Consider the following 24,291-nt stretch of genomic DNA (forward strand, 5'->3'; position numbering starts at 1 on the left):
AATATAATCTCTAAAAATTTTTATAAGTGTAAACTTAGAACAAATGACAACTTCCAGCAACTGGCATCGGAGTAACTACGCAGTTACATTCTTTGTTTGCAGATAATTTAAGGCATCAATAGCTTGTTTCTAGTGTTGGTTATAATAGAACTTTCACGTAAGATCTCATTTAAAGGACGGAGCAATCAGTAGTCTACGTGGAGTTTCAACTGAATTTGGATAAAATTATGCTCTATGTATTAGTGTATATGAACAATTAAAAAGCCTATCAAAGCACTTAATAAAACACTTATAAAATATTTGTCATATCCATAAAGTTTATTTTAAAAAATTGTTAAAAACTAACCATACAGGAATATTTATTAATATACTTAAAAAGTTTGTTCCCCGTGTTGAAGGAAAATACATTAGCAACATCTTCCAGACACCATCTTTATAAAAGTAAAACTTCTAGATGCTGAAATGTACTACAGTAGATTCTAGAGTTTACACTTTTAAGATTGCAAATCATTCTCCCTACTACTCCCCACCCCCGCCCCCCCCCCCCATGTGGCAGTTCTTCCCGTTAATGAATGACATTCACTCACATTCGATGCTACCACAGACCCTTAGAGCACACACTTCATGTTTACTAACAGAGCAAGTCTTCTCTATTGGTTGTCACATCAGACTTTTGGAGAAGCGTTGGACTTGAAGTACAAATAAGAAATACTATATCCCGTGATTGTAAACATTCACCAAGAGCTTCCGGAGTACAATGAGTAATAGAGGTGGCCCTATGGTCAGTCAAATGTCCCTCACTCGTTCGGATACTGCTGAGATTAAGAAATAAGTGTCGAAGGCCAGTCATCACAAGCCTTACTTGCGTTTCTGTAAGAAAGTAGTTCTGGATACATTTTTAGTCGAAAACACCTGAAAGTCATTCTAAAGACTATATTAAGCACCATTTTCACTTACCTGAAATATATTAAGTTAAATTCAGCAGTAAATGTTTGCGCATAAATGTCAGAAGTTAGAAATAACGGTGGGTTTCAAGTTCCCTTCTGTGGCTACATACGGAGTACTGCGTTCCAACGATGCTAACAGGAACCACTCTTGCATTCCAAGGGCAGTAATGCCCCCAGGGCCAGATGCAACCCATGAGTCTGAGGCACAACTATTACTTCTGTCAGTGGATGCTATACAAGCAGATTTAAGGCTGTATTCGGCTATAAAGAGTTCAACCTCCTCTTTAGTATTCTTCCCACACAGATCACATACATGACTCAACATTTCATAGGGTGGGAGATGAAAAGTCCCCGACACCTTTTTAATACTATTCTCCATACAGTTCGACATCAGCATATTTACATAGGGGAGTGTTCATACTTAAAACCATTAAAAAATGCAATCGTCATTGTTTTAAACTCTTATCCCAATTTCCCCAAGATTATCCTCATTCTCATTTTCTGAGAATGTCAGCCAACCTCGCATTAGTCAGATTGTTCACTGCAGTCCTTAGGCATATCCGATGTTGCTCCGGAGGAGAATACAAATGAGAATATATTCACTGCCACCCACTTTGGGACAAGCCTGGTTGTAAAGAGAATGGTGTTCCTGGTGTCGAAGGATAACTAGGAAATCCATCTGGCTGAGCTGAATAGCTTTCCAGAGCCGAAGCTGAATGGACCTGATAGAAAGAAGGTGCAGGTTAGCAAGTGCCAAATTCATTCAAGTCTGTACTTGCTTTTGCTTACACCCCACCACAGATATTTAGAATGGGAAAGAACAAAAAAACAACAAAACAAAACAAACACTGGGGCAAGATTAAGTCTGCTTATTCTCCTGAAATTTTTAAGAAACGTTCAAAATACTTCAGATGCTGGAGGTAATGAGAGATACCACTGAAAGACTTCATATTCTTTCCAAAAAGTAAGTTTTCTAGAGAAAATATGCTTTAATGGTCCATTATTTCAGCTTAAATTATAAAAGACCAGCTCAAATTTAACAGACACCTATGAAGATTCCATTTGTAAGCTCTAAACTAAGATCTGAAAGTCTCAAAGCGGGAAAAGAATTCATACAGACGAATAGACCCCAGCAGCTTTGTTACTCTCCTGAAGGAGGACGAGGATAATCTGCACATTTGGGGAGATTAATCCTAAATCTGCAAACATTCTGCTACCAGAGCCATTTTGTGGCCAACGTTGGGCTATCATTATTGCACAGCCAGGTCACCACTACAGAAGCCACCTCCGGGTCTTGCCATTGAACTCCCGGTGGACCCTGCCTGCTTACCTGCTGTAACAAGGCAGACTGTGCGGCTGCATTATGCTGTAATTCCTGCAAGGATGACTGGGAAGGATTCTGGGAGAACCCGGGGATACCTGGGAGGGACAACAGGCCTGGGAAAACAGAACTGCCTGCAGCTTGAAGGCCAGATGACAAGCTAAAACAATAGACAGAAGAATAGGTCAAAATGTGGCGAAGACAAAAGCTATTGCTTCTATATCTGTCAAATACCACCTTAAGACGTAAAACAACCTTTAAATTTCTCTGTTGCAAGGAACCCTAAAAGTCAGCCACTCACTGATAGCAAATGTACTTTCTCGTACACAGTATGTTATTCTGAACTCAGGAAGTCTGTGTTTTGCATAGAATACTTCCCGCTGGTTTATAATGACGACACATGACAAACACTACAACTGCCTGCGCGGGCGTTAATATTGCACACGCTGCGCTCAACGTGGCTGCAGAGCTCCCCGTGTCCTGGGTACTGAAGTTCCGGCCCCGAAAAACCAGACTGCGGCACCAGCGAACAACGATTTTGCTCGGAGACTCTAAACCACAAGGTAGGCCAAGAACGACCGCAGCCTCCCCACGCACGAGCCACATACCCGGCCTGGGCAACGAGAGCAGAGTTGAAATTGGAGCTAAACGCTGAGGCGAATCCCGGGAGGACGGGAGCCGGGGACGGGGTCGTGGCAGCGACGGGCAGCGGGGCGACGGCGGCCACCGTGGACGGCGCCTGCAGCCCCGGGAACGAGGGGAGCGCGGGGGCGACGCTGGGGGTGTTGGAGACGGAGAAGCCGGGGTACGAGGGGTTTGAGGCCGGCAGAGGTCCCTGCGTGACCGAGAAGAGGGAGGGGACGGCGGTGGACAGGTTAAGGGGGAAAGGGGCCGCCGAGGCCGGCGCCGAGGCCGCAAGCCCCGGGAGCACGGCTGCGGTGGAGCTGGCGGTGGGCACGGGCGTGGACGTGACCGCCGCAGACGAGGTGGCTAGTAACGACCCTGGAAGAGACACGGAGGGGTTGAGAGACGGGTTGCCAGTTAGAGGGAAATTACTGGTCAGAGACGTGAACGGGGGAAGGGCCGTGAACACCGGCGTGATGGGCGCGGAGGAAGCGTGCGGCGGGAGCGAGATGGACGAGAGCGGGTTGGACACGTTCAGGGGGGCAGGCAAGCTGGGGAGGCCCGACAGGGCGGGGTTAAGGCAAGTAGACAGAGTGATGGGCACCGACGCGGACGTGTACGCGCGGCCCAGCGTCCCCAAACCTAAAGTGCCGTGGGGGGGATTCGCCGAGTGAGACGGGCCCTTGAAGGCCGAGGGAGTGGGGCTCGTGGGCTCGGTTTTGATCATGACGGGGATGGTGGTGACGGCGGGGGCGGACGCGCCGTGCAGCTCCGAGTTACCCGGGTGGGGGCCCTGCAAGAGCGGAGCCGACGAGCCCCCGCTGACCGGCACGGAGGCGGGACACGACGCCGGCGTCACCAGGGGAGAATGTGCGGGCAAAGTAGATGGCGTGGAGGCCGAGTTGGCCACGGTAGCCGGCGGGCCCGGGAACATGGCCAACGCGGGGGTGGACGACCTCTGCGCGGCGGGCACGGCCGAGGGGGCGTAGCACTTGCTGGGGCCTGGAGCGGGGGAGTCAGGGTTCGGGTGAGTCAGAGAAGACAGTGAAGCCAGCCCACTTGTAACAGCAGAGGACAGAGCGGATGAGTTGATTAAACTGGTGTCATTTGAGGTCAGAAAGCCTTTTAAAGCAGACAGAAGAGGACTGTTTGCACCGAGGGGACAAGCCACGCTGGGGGCAGAGCCGCCGGCAAGTACAGGAGGGGCAGGTTTGGACACGCCTTGGGATGTGGGTGTTAAGGGCAAGGGGAGGCCAGCAAACACTGAGGACAGAGAGGCAGAATTCGGGTTGTTGGTAGAAGCAGCGGTAGAGGTGGCAGCAAAGGGGAGGCCGGGGAAAGGGGCAGACGTAGAAGCGAAGGTTTCGCTGGAAGCAGGAGCGGCCCGAGGTGCGGATGTGGCCTGAGGGGTTGGGACGGAAGGTGCAGGGGGACCCGGCAGGGGAACCAGGCCAGAGAAAACGGACGGGACGGGAGCCGCAGTTGTGCTGTGGACGGAAGTAACGGGCGCCGCAGGCAAGGAAGGGGTTCGGATGACTGTCGGATTTGGCGTTGCTGGCTGGGGCGTATGGACGGCCGCGGAGACCTGCCCCGGGAACACAGGAAGGACAGTATTCGGCATGTTCATCCCAGAAACGGTAGCAGCTGCCAGTGCTGACGGATGATTTACTGCTTTGACTGGGGATGCGATGGGGACTGGAGTTGCAGCCGGTGTTGAAGGGTTGGAACCATGAGGAGAGAAGAGTTGACTTCCTGGGGTAGAGAATGCTATGGAGGGAAGAAAGAGGCAAGAATCGGTCACCATGCTGAAGTGTCAAATTGTAACCCAAGAGAAATAGCCAAATGTCTGTATCTGTAACATTTAACAAACACAAAGAAAACCAGTGACAGGTGTAAGGGGCTATTCTGGCACCCACGTTGCTGGACTCTACGACCCTGATCTGCACTGCGGAGCCTCCATTAGAGCTAGCTGTCTTCTATCTAGACTCTGCCCAGACGAGCCCTCCGATGCACACGGAGAAAGCCTTGAGAAATTAGCAAATTCTCTTTTCATATTTTCCCAATTTTTAAAAATTAAAAATTTATTTTGTGGTTAGTGTTGGTGTACTGACTTTACCTTTCATTCTTTCAAACCACTTACCTAGAGTAATAACAAGTCATTGCCCCTCTTAGGAGCTTTTGGGACATCACTTTCCTTGTAGGCCTTCCAGGATTCATGCCTATTTCTCCAGTATTATGGCCACTCGGTGAGTTGAACTTGATATTCCAGTTAATAACCTATACGGCTTTTTCTCCCAAGCATTTTCTCATACTGCCTCCTCTCCTCTATGCAATCTCAACCTCTAATATTTGCTTTGTCCTAGGAGCTCCCTTAGGGGCAAAAGCTGTATCTAATTCATCTTTAGAGCCTTAACACCTGGCGCTGTGCATGGCATCTAATAAATGTTTGCCACACTAGATATATCACCATTACCTCAACTATAGTTACCAGACCCATCCAAGGCCTTACTCTGAAGAACTGTACTATAGTTGGCTATCACATTTTTATTCTGATAAACTCTACGAATAATTACTGTAAGTATTTTGGGGGATAATCTGTGCCTTCTCCCTGAATCAATTTAGTGACAATGTTAGCCTTTGATGATCTTGTTAGTGTCAAATGGAAAGCATGACTTAGGTTGCTTAAGTCCTAATGACAACTATCTTTTGTTGCCACGCTCTTATCAAAGTCTGTTTCAGTTATAGGCAGAGAATGTTCCTTTTGCAGTGATAATCAACTGAAAGATATTTTCATGGGCTAAGATTCAAGTTTCTAAGTTTATGCATAATAAAGACTCTTACATAAAAAAGTTGACATGGTCAATGAAGTAATGTACTATACGAATCATGGTGGGGAAGGGACCATAGGAAAAGAATGGAAGAAAATAACATACACATAATCCATTCGTACTAAGAGACGGCCAAAAGATGCTATATTGGGCTGAACAAATTTACAGTAGTTTCAAAAAGAGGGGCGCCTGGGTGGCTCAGTTACTTAAGTGTCCGACTTTTGATTTCAGCTCAGGTCATGACCTCATGGTTTGGTGAGTTCGAGACCCACATGGGACTCCATGCTGACAGCACAGAGCCTGCTTTGGATTCTCTCTCTCTCTCCCTCTCTCTCCGCCCCTACACCACTCTCTCTCTCTCTCTCTCTCTCTCTCTCTCTCAAAAATAAACTTTTTTTAAAAAAAGGAAAAATGGCAGAATTGACAAACAGTAATATATAAACACATACACTTCAAACCAAGAGGCCTGTACCATATTCATGTCATTGCCAGTAATTTCGTTTCAAGAAAAGACTAGCTATTTTAAATTTAGAGAACATAGGAAAAATGGATTTGTACTTTTGTTGGCATTTGTTTTATAAGCAGAAGCTCAAGGAATATATACCTAGTTTTGTACCAAATAATGTACTAAAAATTTATTTAGGTCAACATTGGTTGGGAAATATTTCAGAATTCACTATTTTATACAATGACATGCTGAGGACCATGCAGTTAATGGCAGATCATAAGATAAGACCAAACTGTCCGACAGCATTCTTTATAGCAGCCTCCAAAAGACTGGAGATCTTTTTATATAACAGAGCAAAAGTCATGCACTGTTGATCGTAGTGCCTACAGTTAAAATGTGACAAAACAACAACAAATCGAAAAAACTCCAAAAATATACCATGATAAATACTACTTTCCTGTCACGTGATTTGGGTGTCAACCAGAAAACAGTAGATACTGTGCCAAGTACTTTATGTCTGTCATTTCATTTGCCCTCACATAACCCTCTAAGATAGGTACTAAAAACCCCATCTTACAAATGGGCAATCTGCAGCTTGGTGGGGTTAAAGCAATTTGTTAGAAGATCATATAGCTATTAAGTATTTTTCAAAGGGAACTAAGGTTCAGGGCACCTGGGTGGCTCAGTCGGTTGGGTGTCCGACTCTTATCTTGGCTCAGGTCATGATCTCATGGTTCGTGAGTTCAAGCCCCGTGCCCAGGATCTACACAACATCATGGAGCCTGTCTGGAATTCTCTCTCCCTCTCTCTCTGCCCCTCACCTGCTCACATGGACACATGCGTGCCCTCTCCCCCTCAAAATAAGTAAATGAACTTAAAAAGATAGGGAATAAAGTTTCAGTTATGCAAGCTAATAAATAAATTCCAGAAATCTGTTGTATGACACTGTGCCTACAGTTAACAATGCTGTATTGTGTACTAAAAAATTTAAGAGGGTAGATCTCTTTGAGATCTTATTATAATAATAATTTTAAAAGGGTCATGCAGCTATTAAGTGATAGAACCAAAATTTGAACCCCAGACCCACATCCTTAACCACTATCCTAGTTTATCTTTTCGTTTCTTGATATTATTCAAAAGGCAAATAAAATCTTAATATCATGCTAACATTCACAACATAGGAAATCAAGGTATGCTATTTCTAACGTTGGTTCTTATGCCTCTTAACTCCCTTCAAAAATAGATTAGTGAAGCTGAACATTAAGGCTCAAGTTTCCTTAACCTCCATTTCATAGAAGTTAAATGACATGGTCACAAAGCTAGGCAGCACCAGAGCCAGGATAAGAAAATGATGTCCTGACATCTCAGTGTTTTCCAGCCCATTATGCTACCCCCTTTAGAAGCCACAGCTAAAAAGCCCTGTTTAGGCACCCTGCTCAGGGGTGAGAACTCTCCCACAGAGGCTCCTAACTATGCCCTCTAATGATTAGATTCATGTGCTGCTTTGCTACACAAGAACGGAGCCCAAGTTTTGTCTCCTACCAGAGGGCTCGCATCTCCTTCCTGACCACAAAGATCCTCATCCAGAGGAAGAAAATGTTGTGGCTCTACTGCCCCCTGCAGGCATTGTGCTGGCAACATTTTCCATCTTCATTTTTCAATTCCACTTTCTGCTTTGGCAACCCTTACTTTTTGTTCTACACTAAACTACGCTACCCTTAATACTTATGAAAATAATGAAATCTGAAACGAGTATTTAAAATAGCTTTTGGGAAACAGGGTTTTTATCAAAAACCTTATGTGTTTCTATCAAAACAAAAATGAGGTTTCTAATATTACATAATGTAAAGTGAATGTGGAATGTAACGCCACATAGCACTCCCACTATATTGCAAGTTTTTCACATAAGACACAAAGGCATATGGTTAATTTTAAACCCAGTTAATATGTACGTTTCCTTGTGTATATAATGTACCACTATCAAGCAACTTTTAGCAAGTATTGATTAAATTCGTTAAGTAGGAACTTTCCCCAAAGCATAGATTCCAGATACATTCAATTCAAACTGCTGTCAGTGGGTAACGGAGCAGAAAACCGGGACAAAGACTTCAGCTACGTCTGGAGCAAATTTGGTACTTACTTTGATTCTGTGTAGGTTTTGACTGACTGGAAAGGTCTTCATTTTCTATATGAAAATAAATAAATAAAAAGGTTGATTTCAAGTTTTATTCAAGTTAATCACCACCATAACAACCAGAGATTGGCATCAAAAAAAGAAAAGCCCGGGATGTGGATGCATTCTATGTTAGGAAAAACAACGCACGCTTACAGAGAGAGAAAGGAAATGGAGACAATGGTAGTAACTATAGTGAAGACTGACAGCATCATGAGCAACTGACCCCTAACCTCCGTCCCCCACCACTTCTCCTTAACTTATCGGGCTTTGAATCACCATTGATATTTTGCAGACATATTTAAAAACACTTTCCGGAAAGGTGATGGCCTGAGACTGCCACCCAGGAGCAAGTGCAGGAGGACTTAGAGGTGGGAAACGGATGCCGAGCACAGAATCCACTGCCACCTGAGGGAGCGATCTCACAGGCCGTGTGACGATCCAAGCAAATAGAAAGAAAGGGGCCCTGCTTTCCTGTTGCACTCACACTTCTGCAAAAGGCCCTATGCTAGGAGCTGCCGAGAACCACCCTAATGGAGGTAGACTTGAAGCCTGTGACACGGACCCAAGAGCACACTCCCCCCCCACACCCCCGGGAAAGGACCTAACTAGACCATCAGTCAAAGATTCAACGGGAAGAAAATTACCTCATAGCTTGACAGTAACTGCCCAAGAAACAAACAGTGGGACAGATACAAGGCACAGAAGGAACCTGCAAGCTCTGACGTGGTGAGCAAAAAAAAGATCATAGCTTGGCTAAGGAACCTGGTACAAATAAACAACCACAACATACGGTGTCTATCAATAAAGATTCAATGAAAGGAAAAAAGTCTTTAAAAACTTGTAATGCAAACTGAGAACACATACATACACACATAATATGCAAGAAAATATAAGCAGGGAAGGTGAAGGTTTAGATATAGAAATCTGATTCCAAATCAATAGATGTAAAGAATGGTGAAGATTAGAAATAACATTATAAAAGCTAAACTGCTTAGTTGGGATTATATAAGAAACAACAACAAAATCACACTTAAAATGGTAAAAATACAACAAAAAAAGAGGATATATAAATAAATAGGTAAGAGACTTAGAAGACAAATACAGTGCAAAATAAAAGTACCAGAAGGAGAAAGAAAGAACAGATGAAAAAGCAGTAACTAATGGAATAATGAAAACAAAATTTTCCTAAGCTTTAAAGACTTGAATTTTCGTATCTAAAGGGCTTACAGAGTTCTGTGAAAGATTAATGCTAAGATCCACACCTAGACATCCTGACGAAATAGCTGAACTCCAAGATCAAAGACACTTCTGAATTCGAAAGATAAGGAATATTTTCTTTGTAAGCTTACAGAAGGAGACTGAGGTTCTAATAAAGAAGAGAAAGTTAACTGGAATTGGGTTTTTCATCTATAACTCTGTATATGTGCCCTTTTAAAAAAAGTACCTAGAGAAATTTTCTGCTCACAGAAAAGCACAATGAGCACATCGGGACCGAGGATCAGGGAACGGAGGAAGTAGTAAGAGGCCGTTAAGTTCAGAGGCCCAGAAGGAAACACGTATGGTATTCCAACAAAACACACATATTGATGAAAACGGAGAGTGAGAGTGAAGTCAGTGGAGCAGGGGGCAGCTTTCTTAAGTTTTTGTATACTGACAACCATTAACGATACAAAGTAATCACTAGTGATCAAAAGTTCTAAGTTTGGGTGGGGTAAGGCGAGAGGAGCTATTAAAAATAAAACAGCAGCGTGACCAATACAAGTAAACAAAAGTAAGGGAAATGAAAAACTGGGACAAAAGATTAATAATGAATACAAAAATAAAATGGAAGGACTAAGAACAAATATGCAATTTTTATGATGACTGAAAATGCCTATTAAGCCTCATTCCCACTGGTTTAAAAATCAGAATCCAGCTATATGTAATCTATAAACCAACTAACCTAACAACAAAATAAAACCCTAAAATAAAAATTAAAAGTAAACATAAACATAAAATCAAATATCGTTATTTCTACAATATGAAAACAAAAAGGACAATAATACCCAATAACACCACGCAAGAAAGAACTATCTTAAAGTATAACTCAGCTGACATTTTTTTATACCTAGAAAACTCAAGAGACTTTCAAGAAAAAAAAGTAGAATAAGTAATTAGTAATAAGCACGTACAAATGAAATATTCCATTTATAATTTTAATAAAAAATACCTTTACAATCCCTAGAGACAAACCTAAGGCAAAGAACCTATATAAAGAAAACTATAAAATCTTCAGAGATAAAATATGCCCTGGGGGAAAATCACTACCACCTGACATAGTAAGACTTAATATTATAAAAATGTCAGATCTCTCTAAATTTATATAACTGTATATATTATATAATTACATATTAATTATATGTATAATTAATGATATAAAGTTATATAATATTAATATCTATAACTATAAATATATATATATATACATGTACACATACATTCAACTGTTTTTAACTGCATAAAATGATCTTCATGTTCAGATAGAAAAAAAAATTTCCAAATATAGTAAGAAAAATAGAAAATATAGTAAGAGAAAGCTAGCCTTACCAGATATCAGAACACACTATAAATCTGCTAATCAAATCAACATGTCATCATAACATAAAATAACTAGACTGGAACAGAATAAAGAATCCAGAATTAGAATCACATGTGTATACTGCATCTTTCAAATCAATGGGGAACACAGATTAGTTAATAAATGGTGCTGGCATGACGGGCTACTCCATGGAAAAAAATTAAGAAGACCCTCTATTTCACCCCTACATGAAAATAAATTCCAGATGCCGTAAGAGTCTTACAAGACCCGGATAACCTGGACTCCCTAGGGTTAAGAAGATCTGAAACAAGATAAAACAGTTCCAGCTTTTCTTTCTTAGCCTCTCTTTGTCTATGCAAAAATATAAAACTCTAAAGGCTAAAGGTACCATAAACAAGGGTAAGAAATAAAATGATAATTTTGGAAAAAACTGTTTAGCAACTCTCATCGGAGTGCCTGGCTGCAAACAATGGAACCACTCTAGTGATTAAAAAAGAATTTGTTAATAAATGGTATTAAGTAACTCTGGGTCTCTGAGAAGGATAGAAAAAAAAAAATTAAGTTCTGTCCCTACCCTACACATATCTAGAAATAAATCGTGAGTAGATTAAAAGCTATATGTTAAGAAAGAATCCCTATAAAAGTAATTAGCAAATACAGATGACATTTTCATACTGCTGGGATGGGGAAGGGTTTCCTTAGCAAGACAAAACTCAGAGGAGTCAAATAAACAATACCTAAGTGAAATATTACATTTTTGTGAAAGAACACAAATGAAAATATAGGCTAAATCCCATGTTCCCTACAGACTCAAAGGAAAATGGTGAACTGAAAACCCAGGGGAGGTTTAAGCCCCTCTGAGCACCTTCTTACAAGCTTTTCCTCCCCACATAGGAGTGATGTGCCCAAATGGTAATACTCATTAAGTCAACTGTACTTTTCTACAGCCTCTCAAAGTTTCTTGCTCACGCGCAACTGTTCCTCGTTCCTGTCTCTAGCCCGCTCATGTTCGCACAGGTGGGCCAAGGCCGCTCTGGTAGAACCTAAACATCACACTCAGATCCGTCATCAGGCTGAGCGCGTTCTCCCGTTAGGACACCACGGCAAACAACCGTTCCCTCCAAGTGTACATTTGTGTCTAAGTAAACTCTTACTTTTAACATCCCGTAACAACACGATTTTACCTGTTCCTACTGGATTAGGAGTATATGGAGGTGGAGGGGGGACACCCGGAGCTATGACGTTGGCTAATGGTACCAGACCTGCATTGTTATAAGCACCTAAAATAAAATTAGAGGAAAAAGCATAATTCAGTATCATTCTGTGGCCACGAGTTCAAACCGTATTAACACAGCTATCTAATCTTTAAAACTGTTACGTAATAGAGTTGCCTTTTACGTGGCGGTTTGGGTCTACTGCTAGGAGAAAGCTGAGATCACATGAGACAACTGGAGATTGTGATTTCCCACTGCAGGCTCATTCCGGACATGAGCTCACTGAATGGCATGGCGGGCAGATCCCGCCGTACTTAAATGATCTGCCTCTTCTGTCAAGCACACATAGTTGAGGATACCTTTGAAAACCAACTACTGAAATGGGATTCAAGATGATTCACCAAAGCAAAAACTCATAATAATGATTAAAAAGAATCTATAATTAATTTACCAAAAAGTAAATGCCCTAAACTAAACTGGCTGCTGCGCGGCTATAGACCAAGGCACTGTGGGGGCAGAATGAGACTCATCAGAGCGTATTTCAGAAGTGCTCCAATTTTCCCAAGTACATAGACCAACATTTACTTTCAACTTAAGAATAAAGGGCAAAAAGAAGAAAAAGTAAAAAACGTATGAACTGCTGCTTACTTGGTGCGATAGTTGCGTGTGGCCGGCACGGAGGTATCGGATAAGGGACCGGCTTATGTGGATTGTATGTTGGAGGAGGCTAGACGAAGGGGAAGTACAGCAGTTAGAAGAAAACTAAGTCAGGAGCCTCCCTACAAAACAAAATACAACTCGTCTTTTGACATATTTAGTACTAAGAGGCTAAAAATGCTCCAGCATATCAAAGACTACTGGACCGATACGCGGCACAAAATGAGGGAAATGTCTTTGCTCTAATAAATGTGGTTCCTATAATTTCCAAAGGCAGATGCTGCCAAAGACTGCTGTAGAGGTGTTTTTTATTTCCGTGTTAAATTTTCTCTCATGAAGGGTCAGATCTTCTCCAAAATAGCAAACTCCTCTCTGACCCAGCAGAGGTTAATGTGAGAATTCCTAGCTCCTCTTCTGTCACACAAGAATTCCGCTAGGTTTTGGAGCCTTGGCTACCCAAGAACTTCCAACATCCTCCTAAACTCATCAGAGATTCATGTTATCATTCTTACCCTCTTGTCACCTTGGGAAAAAAAAGCACTATATCTGTTAGCATTCAGCACTCTGACAACTCCAGGAGAACGTGGATTGGGGGGGACTATGAATTCGGTGTTTTGGTCTTCTTGCCTTTTGAAATCCTCAACTCTTTTATTTTACAGTTCAGCTGGTCTCTAGAAAGCCAGAGGTATCTGAAGCTACGCCAAACGTTGTATTTTTCACTACAGTGAGCGAGAGAGGGATCCCACTTCGGGGAATCTCGCACTCATGCTCTTGAAGCAGAGGGCATCCACTGGTAGTAAAAGACCTAGATTCTTTCTGGCTCTCACACACGGCAGCCCAGTAAGATGCACTAGTCTTGTGCAAGGACTATGATCTGTGACTGTTTTGCCATAAACAACTGCCACTGGAATTCCTGTCATGTAAACAAGCAGGGACCGCAAGACAGCTGTGTAAAGGCCTCAGCCACTTCAACTCGAACAATCCTTCAACCTGCAGGGTCATCTGTGGGTTTAGTTTATATCCTAACCAATCATTAAAATCACTCCCTTAAAAATACCCTCAGCCTCCTGGCTCCACTCTTGCTTCACCAGTAACACTCATTTGGCCACAACCTTAAAGGTCTTCGACTCCACTCCTGCAAGGGAGCAGCTGAATAGGGACGGCGAAACAAAACAAAACAAACAAATTTGACTGGTCTCGCTTTGAAATAAAACACGGAACCTCAGAATGGCCCTTAACGCTGTTAACTAATTATGCTTTTTTATTTCCCTAGACCCTTCACTTTCCCGGAGTTTCTGGTACACTCTAAACTTTACAACACAAAAACAGAATTTATGCTGTCTGCTGTGGACAGACAGAAAACTACATGTAAGAGTTAAGACCCGTTTCATCATTTCTTCTCTACACATACCGGTTTGGATGGTCCAAGAATCCGTGCGGCGATTCCTTTGCCTTCATTAGTACATTCTTCACCATCTTTTTTCAAGGGAGTTCCCTATTTAAATAAATACGTAAATATGTAAATAAGTAAATAAATATGTACGTATGTATGTAAGTAAGCAAATAAATAAATAGAAAAGAATTGAGACTTAAAAAGAAAAAATCACCTCAAAGCAAAACCAAAACAAATCCCTCACAGTATTACACTGAAGAAAAGGATTGAACACGGTAAGGGGGTTAAGGACCTGGATTCCAGATCCAATCCTGACTTGGCTTTAAGACCCTGTTAAGGTCCTCAGCCTTCCTCTGCCATAGAACCCTCACAACATGTGCAGGCACCCAGAAGCACGCAATACTCATGAGGATGACAGGAGAGCAGAACGAAGGAGGTTTTAATTTTTCCCCTCCGCAACTGGAGCAACCAGAAACAAGACTTCCGTGCCTAGGGATGTGTAACGGTCAAAGGATCAAAGAGAGTGCCTATATTACAATCAAAAATAGATGATAAAAAATGATGCTCTCAGTAAGCATTAAGTGTGACAGTTTACATTACGCAAGAATAAACGAGACCTCATTCAAGACTGCTATTATTAACAGATCAGAATGAGCGGACAGACTTTTACGATGCATCCTCCTAAGGGTGTGTCCCTAAATGGTACATACTAGTAAGGAAGCCAACTTCCAAGATGGCTCCCAGAGGTCCCCACATCCTGTATGCCCTTGTGAAGTTCCCTTCCAGAATGAACAGAGCTGACCTGTGTAACAAATAGGGTATTCCAGCAATGATGGCAATTTGACTTCCAAGACTATGTCCTAAGAGATAACACAGCTTCCACTTGCTTTTCTCCTGGATTATTTGCTCTGATGGAAGTCAGCTACCAGGTCATGAGGTATTCAAGCAGCACTACAGGAAAGTCCTTATGGTAAGGAACAAAGACCCCCACCAACGACCGACACTAACTTGCCAGGCATGTACACGAATCCCCTTGGGAGCAGAGTCTCAAGCTCTAATGGAGCCTTCTGATGACTATATCCTCATGAGAAACTCTGAGCCAGAACCAATCTAAGCCTCTCCCCACTGAGAGAGGCTGTTTTAATCCACTGAGTTTTAATCCACTGTTTTAATCCACTGAGTTTTAGGGTTATTTGTTATAGCACAAAAAATATATACCATTCTTTGAAAAGATTATCTTATAAAGACATTTGAGGAACACCGGTTGGTATCAAAACAAATTTTTTTCCTACAGGACTTCTCAGAGCCTTTAGCATGCGGTGTCTCTCCAGGAAGGAAACGTTGCACATTAATTTTCCAAACACACTTAATTGTGAAACCGAGGAACACTGAGAATATGAGAAATGGTCCTTTATTAAATGCAAATAAGTGCTTCTAACAAAACAAACTCATCCTCCTTTCTGTTTGGCTTGTTTTCTATACATTTGACACGCATACTTTAAAGTAGTCTGAACTTTCAATCAGTAAGGAATCCATGAATTAAGCTGCCAACGTAATAAATTTCCTCTGCTTGGTAGAAGCATCATCAACTGGTATTTTCTTTAAATATCTTAACCGTGCTAAATTTCATACTTAGCCACAAGAAGTTTCTATAGTCACAAACATATACTTACTGGGAAAATTCCATTTATGCGACTAGGTTTTCCTTTGGGATATGGATTTCCTGGGATTGTTCCACAAGAAGATATCATGGCATGGGGAGCTTTGCAGCCCCCCTTGAAAGCCTGGAACAAAAAAAAGAGGGTAGTTAAAAAACAAAAAACAAAAAACAAACTCATAGGCTAAATATTCTGGGTATTAGGAAGACCCGTTAAAAAACATGAACTGAGGAACAGCATGACATTAATCTGTTCATACATTCATCAGCACTTACAGTAGTGAACATGACCAAAATTATTTAGTAAAATCATTTTATTTCCATGGAATTACTCAAGCGGTAACATGTGTTTAATTAGCTTTCTATTGGTCACAACGAACAGACTCCTACACAAAGATATCTCCACAGGAGGTTTTGCAAATTGTGCGCAAAAAAGTTCATTTACTATTTAACGTGTCCCATTTCTCCAACGACCAAGAAATAACATCGTCCAACTCTACAAATGCCAAGCTTATGTTACAGGCGAGGCAAAGAGAGCAACAGATGACACGGACATGGGTCTGCTCTGAAGACACGTGTAACTTGGTGGAGAAAACACAAGCAAGTAACATGGGAGGGACACTGGGTATCCAAAGAGCTGTACTGTTGAAAAAGCAAGAGATATCTGGGCAAACTGCATTCATCATAGTGTTCCATAGTCATGAGACACAATGAGGGATGTTCTGGCTTATTACTGCATCCTCAGCTTCTACAATGGTACACTAACCAGTCTTGAATTCATACTCAATAAATATTAAATGAATGAAAAACACTACATTAGGCGACATATATCCCAATAGACCCATATTATGTTACAGGGGTATGAGGTTATATATGGCTGTATTTTACAGCTACGTACGATGTCACATATTCTGTTGCAGAAGTATATTGGTTTTATAAATTCACTCACAACACATATAATTGGCTATATCATCCCACCCTAAAAATTATCTCAATTTTTGCTTTTTATAAATAGTACCAGGGTAAATACCCTTATATACAAATTGGTATATATTTATTTCCTTGGAATAAATTCCTAGTAATAGAGTTTTGGGGTCAAAAGGCATGAACACTTTAAGGCTCTCCTAATTTACCTTCCAGAGAAGTTGTACTAACTTACATTGACTAGACAGCCTATTCCACAGAATACTCAGGCCCATGTTACTTCTGAGAAGGAAAAGTGACCTGATCAGAATGCTTTATGTGGAAGAAAACAACAGCAGTAAATGCAGTGTGCCTTAAAGAATTTTGTCAAGAGAACCAATGAACAAGTTATTAATGTTAGAACTGTGGGCTCAGATCTTGCTTCCACTCCAATAGTTCATGAGTAAGGCGAAGTTTTCTGCTGGCTCTGAGCTTAGCAGAGGCTGCAAGATTTAATGTGCCTCGGCAGTCAGGCCCCAGGAGAGGAGTCTGCATCTTCCTCAAGCGGGTTTTTAGTCATTATTTCAGTTTCCAGCCATCACGATCTTAAGAAACAAATACCTTAAGTAACAAATCAAGTAGGTTTCAGTAAGTACTACTTCTTCCATTCTTGAGATTTTAAAGTAGTAAACTGGAATTTTGCTTCATTATCTATCTCTTAGATCTGATTAACATAAGACTGATGACAATGAGGGGCGCCTGGGTGGCTCAGTCGGTTAATCTTCTGACATTGGCTCAGGTCAAGACCCCGTGGTTTGTGGGTTCAAGGCCTGCGTCGGGCTCTGTGCTGACGGCTCCAAGCCTGGAGCCTGTTCAGATTCTGGGTCTCCCTCTCTCTCTCTGCCCTCCCACCCCTCCCCAACTCGTGCTCTGTCCCTCTCTTTCTCAAAAATAAACATTAAAAAAATTTTTTCTTTAAAGTTAAAAAGAAAGACTGATAACAATACAAATTTAAAACATCACATTCACAATTACAGAAGATTAAAGGCAAAAGTTTGGAGGCATGGCAAAGCTACTAGGGGATGGAGAATAAATACCGACTGAGGCTTAAGCTGAGGAGCTGAATAGGTCACTCTCAAGCCATTTCCTCATCCGTCAGTACCCCCTTCACCCAGCTCTCATCCTCCACGGACTGTAGGGCTGTCATTCTTGACCCATCGCACAAGAGCAGTCAGGTCATTCGTCACAGAAACACAGGAATAAGACTGTACTTTTTCATCAACATTCAGAAGAACCCAGTGTTCTATTTATAGAGCAATCTTGAGAAAATTACCTGTTCAAGTACTCTTTTGCACCGTTTCTTCTCAGACATATTTATCCTGAATAAATCTTCAATGGGACGAGAATTCTGTGCATCAACAATGTTTCTACCAAGGAAATGCAATTTAGCTTTTAAGAACCTGGACATACAATACAAAGGCCACAATCTTTACCATACAACTCTACCTGAGTAAGCTTCTCCCCAATGACACAGGGAGAAAAGTGATTATTTCGTTTTAATTGGTGAATATAAACAACATGCTTACATAAAATTGATAAATATAACTGAGCTGAGGCTCATCTGGTTACCTAAAAGTAACAAAGTAATTCAATAAAGAGCACCATTCTGAGATTCTTTGAAAACGTCCCCTCACGAGGAGCAGCAGGAGATCTAAGGCAATAGAAAAAAAAAAAACTATGTGGCCAAATGCATAAGAGTCATGGTTGATCTAAAACTGAAGCTTACCTTATGCTTTAATTTTGTATTTTTGTGCACATCTACAAAACACTTGTAGGTTGTAAGCCCCATATGTTACATGGTATACGTTATAAGTCCCTTACAGCACTTCAAAATGCATGTGCTCGAAATAAACAGCAACCTACAGACTGTTCCATCCTGCAGAACAGCAGGCTCTTTTTCTCCTTGAGCTGACATTCATCACAGTCACCTACTCCATGCAGCGCTGAGTGCTTTCACATATCTTACAGTATCAAAAGTTCACATATCCTACCGAGTAGGTGAGATCCTTATCTTTACACCCGAGGAAAATAAGGTCCATAAAGAATAAGTACATATCAAGCCAAAAAAAACACGTTGATCAGAATGTGGCAGAACCTAACCACAAACCCGTAGCTTTCTCAATAAGCCTTTCAAACTATTCAGAGTAGGAAGGCAATGGAAGTCACTGAAATGCGGACAAACCAAATAAATAATCTCAGTATGGCCTGTTATTCTCTAAGGTATAACCACGTGTAATAAGTACACTAGATATTTAGATATAAAAATTCAGTCTACATTTTCACAGATCTTATTAGAGTTCCATTTGCTGATAAAATTCTAACACACACTAATGAGTTAAAAAAGATTTAAAAAGTTTTCCAAATTTTCTCCAGTGAAGTAACAAGAAAATGAAATACTTACGAAGCTAACAGCTCAAGAGCGACTAGCTTGTCTTTACTGAAGGTGAAACAATTGAGAATATGGACCACTTCTGCTGGGTGAACAGCCACCATTTTCTATGAATATAAAAAATAATGTTGTTTTCAACATGACAAGTTTTCATGCAGAAATTGCCTTTTTTAGGGAAACATGGTTAAATGTTCTTAATGTAAATATTTGAGGTAAAACTGCTTACTCAAAAGCAAGCCCTAACAACCATGTGACTTCAACTCAGGCTTTTTCTATATAACCATTTCAGTTGAAGACCTAAGTTCCCCATGCACTCTTTCTTATCATTTCTCAGTGGATTCATTTATAGAAAAAAATACTTACATATACTACTTTTCTCAGAAAGGTCATAAAAAAGGGGGGATTTATAAATATGGGAAATACTTGGCTTGAGAAGGTAGAAAAAAAACTACATTCCTCAGCTAGAACACCAAGTAGTCTATAATCAGGGATTCCTAAAGTGATGTCCACGTGCTGAATACTGTTACTAAGACAGGGTGACAGCAGAGTCACCTCAGTAGGGAAAGGACAGGTTAAACAGTACGAGTGTGCACGTGTGTGAGCAGGGGGAGGGGCAGACAGAGAGGGAGAGAGAGAATCCCCAACAGGGACTATCAGCGCAGAGCCCTGCTCGGGACTTGACCCCATGAACCGTGGCATCATGAGCTGAGCCTAAATCAAGAGTCAGATGCCACCCAGGCACCCCTAAACAGAACTTTACTGCAGAACTTTCTTAGGAGTCTTATAATAACACGCACTGTGACGCTCCAAGATTGTGTGCAATGTTACATAATTTGACCAGGGTACTTTTGTTTCTGAAGATAGGATTCAGCCAATTTACAGATTTATGTTAACAGTGGACGGAATTCAAAGGAAAGTCAATGCCAGATCATTTAGAATCACTGCCCAATAGATTCCTACAATTTAAATTTTTTTTTTTTTACATTTCTTTATTTTTGAGAGACAGAGAGAGAGCGTGAGTGAGGGAGGGGCAGATAGAGAGGGAGACACAGAATCCGAAGCAGGCTCCAGGCTCTGAGCTGTCAGCACAGAGCCCAACGCGGGGCTCAAACCCACAAACCGCGAGATCATGACTTGAACCGAAGTCGGACGCTCAACCGACTGAGCCAGCCAGGCGCCCCTAGATTCCTACAATTTAGAGCAGTGGTTTTCAGACAATTTTATCCAGGTTAGCACCAAGAGAATTGGTTTAACTATATACCCTTTTAAAGTCTTTAAATGGACATCTAAAAACTATGCTACAAGTTTAAATATTTACAAAAAATTGATTTATTTATCTTCGTTATATATTTGTAAAAAGTTTGGAACTACTGATTTAGTTCACTTCATTTATGAAAATGTCTATTGTATAACCTAATTGTCAAGATTAGTCCTCTGTGAAAACAACCAAATCAGACTGACTTTGTCAGAAAAGGCTGGACTCATTAAGTTGTGCCCATGCTAGCCTTTTGCCTCTAAATACCTTAGAATTTTAATTTTAAGGTAGGTCCAAGTAAGCAGGCCTCAGAGCTTTGTCATGAATTTTTTGTCTTAATAAAATAAGGGGAGGTCCCCATCAGTATTTCTTACAAAACCTCTCTGCTTTGCTCTCCCTCTTAGGAAATTACTAGTCTCTTTGGTCCTTGGGGAAAAGATTTTCACCCTGGGGTGACGGGTGGATGGGTGAGATAACCTTTTTTTTTAATAAAGTTAAAAAAAAATTGTTAAAGAGGAGACACACTAACACATCCAGACACTTTCTTTGCCAAATTAGTTTAGGAAGCTAAGGATCTGTAGGTTTCCTTAAAGCTATCCGTGCCTGATCCTCCGAGGAGAATCTTCCTACATAGCCAGATACTGTTAGACTTAAATGTCTCCTTTAATTTAGGCTCTAGCACTGTGCTGGCCATACAGTAGCCACTAGGCACATGTGTCTATTTAAATTAAAATGAAAGAAATAATACAGTTCCACAGGCGGACCAGACACATTAGGTGCTCAAAAGCCACATGTGGTCAGTGGTTACCATACTGGACAGCAGAGATACAGAACTTTTCCATCATCGCTGCAAGTTCCATTTGGACAGTGTTGGTCTAAAGAATTATAAATAGAAACCCAACTGACTACTGTTCTAAAACTAAATACGAAAGGATAAAGATATCAAAAATTTGAAGGACGTACACAAAAACACTTAAGAATTCAAATTCTAGGGGTGCCTGGGTGGCTCAGTCGGTTAAGCGGCCGGGTCGTGATCTTGTGGTTCATGAGTTTGAGCCCCAAGCCAGGTTCTGTGCTGACAGCTCAGAGCCTGGAGCCTGCTTTAGATTCTGTGTCTCCCTTTCTCTCTGCCTCTCCCCCACTCACGCTCTGTCTCTCTCTCTCAAAAAAATAAATAAGCTTTAAAAAAAAATAAGAATTCAAATTCTATGGGGGGCATCTGGGTGGCTCAGTCAGTTAAGCGTCCAACTCTTGGTTTTGGCTCAGGTCATGATTTCAGTTTCTTGAGTTTAAGCCCTGCGCTGCGCTCCAGGCTGACAGCAGGGGGGCCTGCTCGAGATATTCTCTCTCTCTCTCTCTCTCTCTCTCTCTCTCTCTCCCCCCCCCCTTTCTCTCTGCCCCTCCCCTGCTTGCACTCTCTCTCTCTCTCAAAAGAAATAAACTATAAAAGAAAATTCAAATTCTATGTTTTGTTTGCCTATAAATATTTTCTCTTCCAATCTGCCAATTAGGATCCTATGGTTCACAACTTAAGGTACATACAATTTAAATTCACAGTTTGGGGAGTCTTAATTTTTTTTAACAATTATTTGATTAATCAAAGTAAAATAAAACTTAGGATTAGTTTTTCTAATGCAAACAAATTACAACCTGAGATCAATTATAGAAAACAAGGGGAGAATTCAAGATACTTAAATTCTTCATTCTAAAGAAAAGTAAGTTACTTACATGTTGTAATGCTTTCATTGCCTTTAACTGAGGTTCAGCCCAGGAGAAATATCTCAGTAAATCGACCACCTGAAAAAGAAAGAACTCCTTTAGCTCTAATGATATGTATTCGCCAACATTTCTACAAGATTTGTTTCAGTACTATGAATTACTATTCGGTCCCTTACTGGCACAAATCACAATTTAAGTGCTCAATGGCCATCTGAAGTAGGTAGTTACCACAAGGAATAGTGCAAAAAGAGAACATTTTGATCATCACAGAGACTGGGGCAGCGCTGCTACAGAAATAAACAAGAAGTGTGAAATACAGGAAAAACAAAGTACCTAAAGAAAAGAGAATGAAAAAGTACTAGATGGAGATAAATGTCAGCTGTGTTACGAATGGAAAACTTTAAAAATTTCGTGGAGAGTGACAGTTTTAATCAATCACAAAAGGGTGTTCAGTGGTGTAGTTTAGAATAGGTCTGCTGTCTCCTGCTCTTTTCCTTGAATCTGAAGGGCACGGATCTCGTATTTACACCACAGATCTATTCCCTAAACGTGTTAAGAATCACCATGAGTTACTCCAGCAATCTGTAAACAGTAGGGCATTTGGGGAACACAGTTAGCCAGGCTCTCCCACCACTACTGCCACCAGCGAATTTCAAATGAATGAGGGAGATACTACGAGATCTCTTATAAAAGAGGAGGAGGGCATCAAGGTCACAACCCTGAAGTTCCTGCATAGTCACCACCACCCTTTTCACTGCCTCCAAGGGAAATCCAAAAGAAAAGAAAAAAAAAAAAAAGACTCAAAGAGGGAGTAATAAAATCTGGGTTAGTGAATTAATGTGTTAAGGTTTCAATTATTCTACAAAGCAAAATTAATGCTAGAGACTGGAGTGGTATATGAAGAGCAGAAAATACTTTCACTCCTTATAAAGTGATGTGTATGCTGCAAATGGGTATTATGCATATGTTCTTTACTATCATGGGAATAATGGTTTTACTATATATACACGTAGAAAATGCTACCTGCCACTTTACCAACCAAAAAAACGTTGCTATCACGTCTGATAGGAAGAAAAACCTTCAATACAATAAGGAGGCTTAGAAGGTCATACTTAAAAAATAGCTTTTAGTTTTTTAAAGTTTTTGATGACTTTAGCAAAGTGGAATAACCACCAAGGGAAGTTTTCTACAAAATTTCACACACACACACATATACTCGAAAGAAGAAAAGTTATCATCTATGAGATATTATAAATCTTTGTAAAACATTTAAATTAAGGTGATTTTGAAAAGTAATGGGACAGCTGAAAAACACTCACTAAATAGACAGCAATACAATGCATGCAATTTGTAAAGTGGCTTTTAGGCATTTAAGAGTCAAAACCTCTGTAGGCTTAAAGTGATCCAAACCTCAAGTTTTAAAAATCTTGAGATAACAGATGAGAAGTTGGGGCATTTACCAACGCCACCTACAGATTCATCCACTGTCTACCCTCTCCACATTCTTACCCTTTCCCAGAACTCTTCAGATGCACATTTCTCTTTCTGCCTTATTTCTCTATCAAGTGTGTTTTAAGTGTTCCTCAGAAATCAGGCCTCTCTATGTATGTTGCGTGTATGCATACATATGCATACACTTTTTAAATTAGCAAACTCCCCCTAAAGCTGCATGAGTTTTCATTAAACTACCATGCTTAAAACATTATTTGTCTGGCAGTGACAGAAACTACTTATTAAACACCACATTTTGTTTTAACGTGTAGTCAATTTCATAATTACTGACTTATAAATACTGTACAAATTTGGGTATGTTTACCATTAGAAATTTATAAATTCATGATGCTGTGCTCAGAATAAATATTTGAAAACTGGTCTTGGACACTGAATTTTAAAATGTTACCAGGGGCACCTGGGTGGCTTAGTTGGTTAAGTCTGACTCTTGGTTTCGGCTCAGATCATGATCTCACAGTTCGGGAGCTATGCTGACAGCTGTGGAGCCTGCTTGAGATTCTCAGTCTCCCTGTCTCTCTGCTCCTCCCCCACTTGGTCTCTGTCTCTCTAAATAAACATAAATTAATAAAATAAAATAAAATAAAATAAAATAAAATAAAATAAAATAAAA

General features: G+C 41.0%; 1 protein-coding gene across 1 annotated transcript in view; it reads right to left on the bottom strand.

Annotated features, from left to right (window-relative positions):
- Positions 1–274: 274 nt before the first annotated feature.
- Positions 275–24,291, bottom strand: part of PROSER1 (proline and serine rich 1) — a 28,099-nt gene continuing 4,082 nt past the window's right edge. Inside the window, exons 3-13 of the mRNA XM_049647422.1 lie at positions 22,179–22,247; positions 19,208–19,302; positions 18,080–18,173; positions 15,860–15,970; positions 14,205–14,288; positions 12,785–12,863; positions 12,107–12,202; positions 8,309–8,353; positions 2,877–4,659; positions 2,278–2,428; positions 275–1,669 (exon numbers count right to left, since the gene is read on the bottom strand). Of these exons, the coding sequence (XP_049503379.1) occupies positions 1,547–1,669; positions 2,278–2,428; positions 2,877–4,659; positions 8,309–8,353; positions 12,107–12,202; positions 12,785–12,863; positions 14,205–14,288; positions 15,860–15,970; positions 18,080–18,173; positions 19,208–19,302; positions 22,179–22,247 (2,730 nt within the window). The 3' untranslated portion in view covers positions 275–1,546. The remainder of the gene's footprint in view (positions 1,670–2,277; positions 2,429–2,876; positions 4,660–8,308; positions 8,354–12,106; positions 12,203–12,784; positions 12,864–14,204; positions 14,289–15,859; positions 15,971–18,079; positions 18,174–19,207; positions 19,303–22,178; positions 22,248–24,291) is intronic.

The sequence above is a fragment of the Panthera uncia genome (assembly GCF_023721935.1).
Source record: "Panthera uncia isolate 11264 chromosome A1 unlocalized genomic scaffold, Puncia_PCG_1.0 HiC_scaffold_16, whole genome shotgun sequence".
Classification (NCBI taxonomy): domain Eukaryota; kingdom Metazoa; phylum Chordata; class Mammalia; order Carnivora; family Felidae; genus Panthera; species Panthera uncia.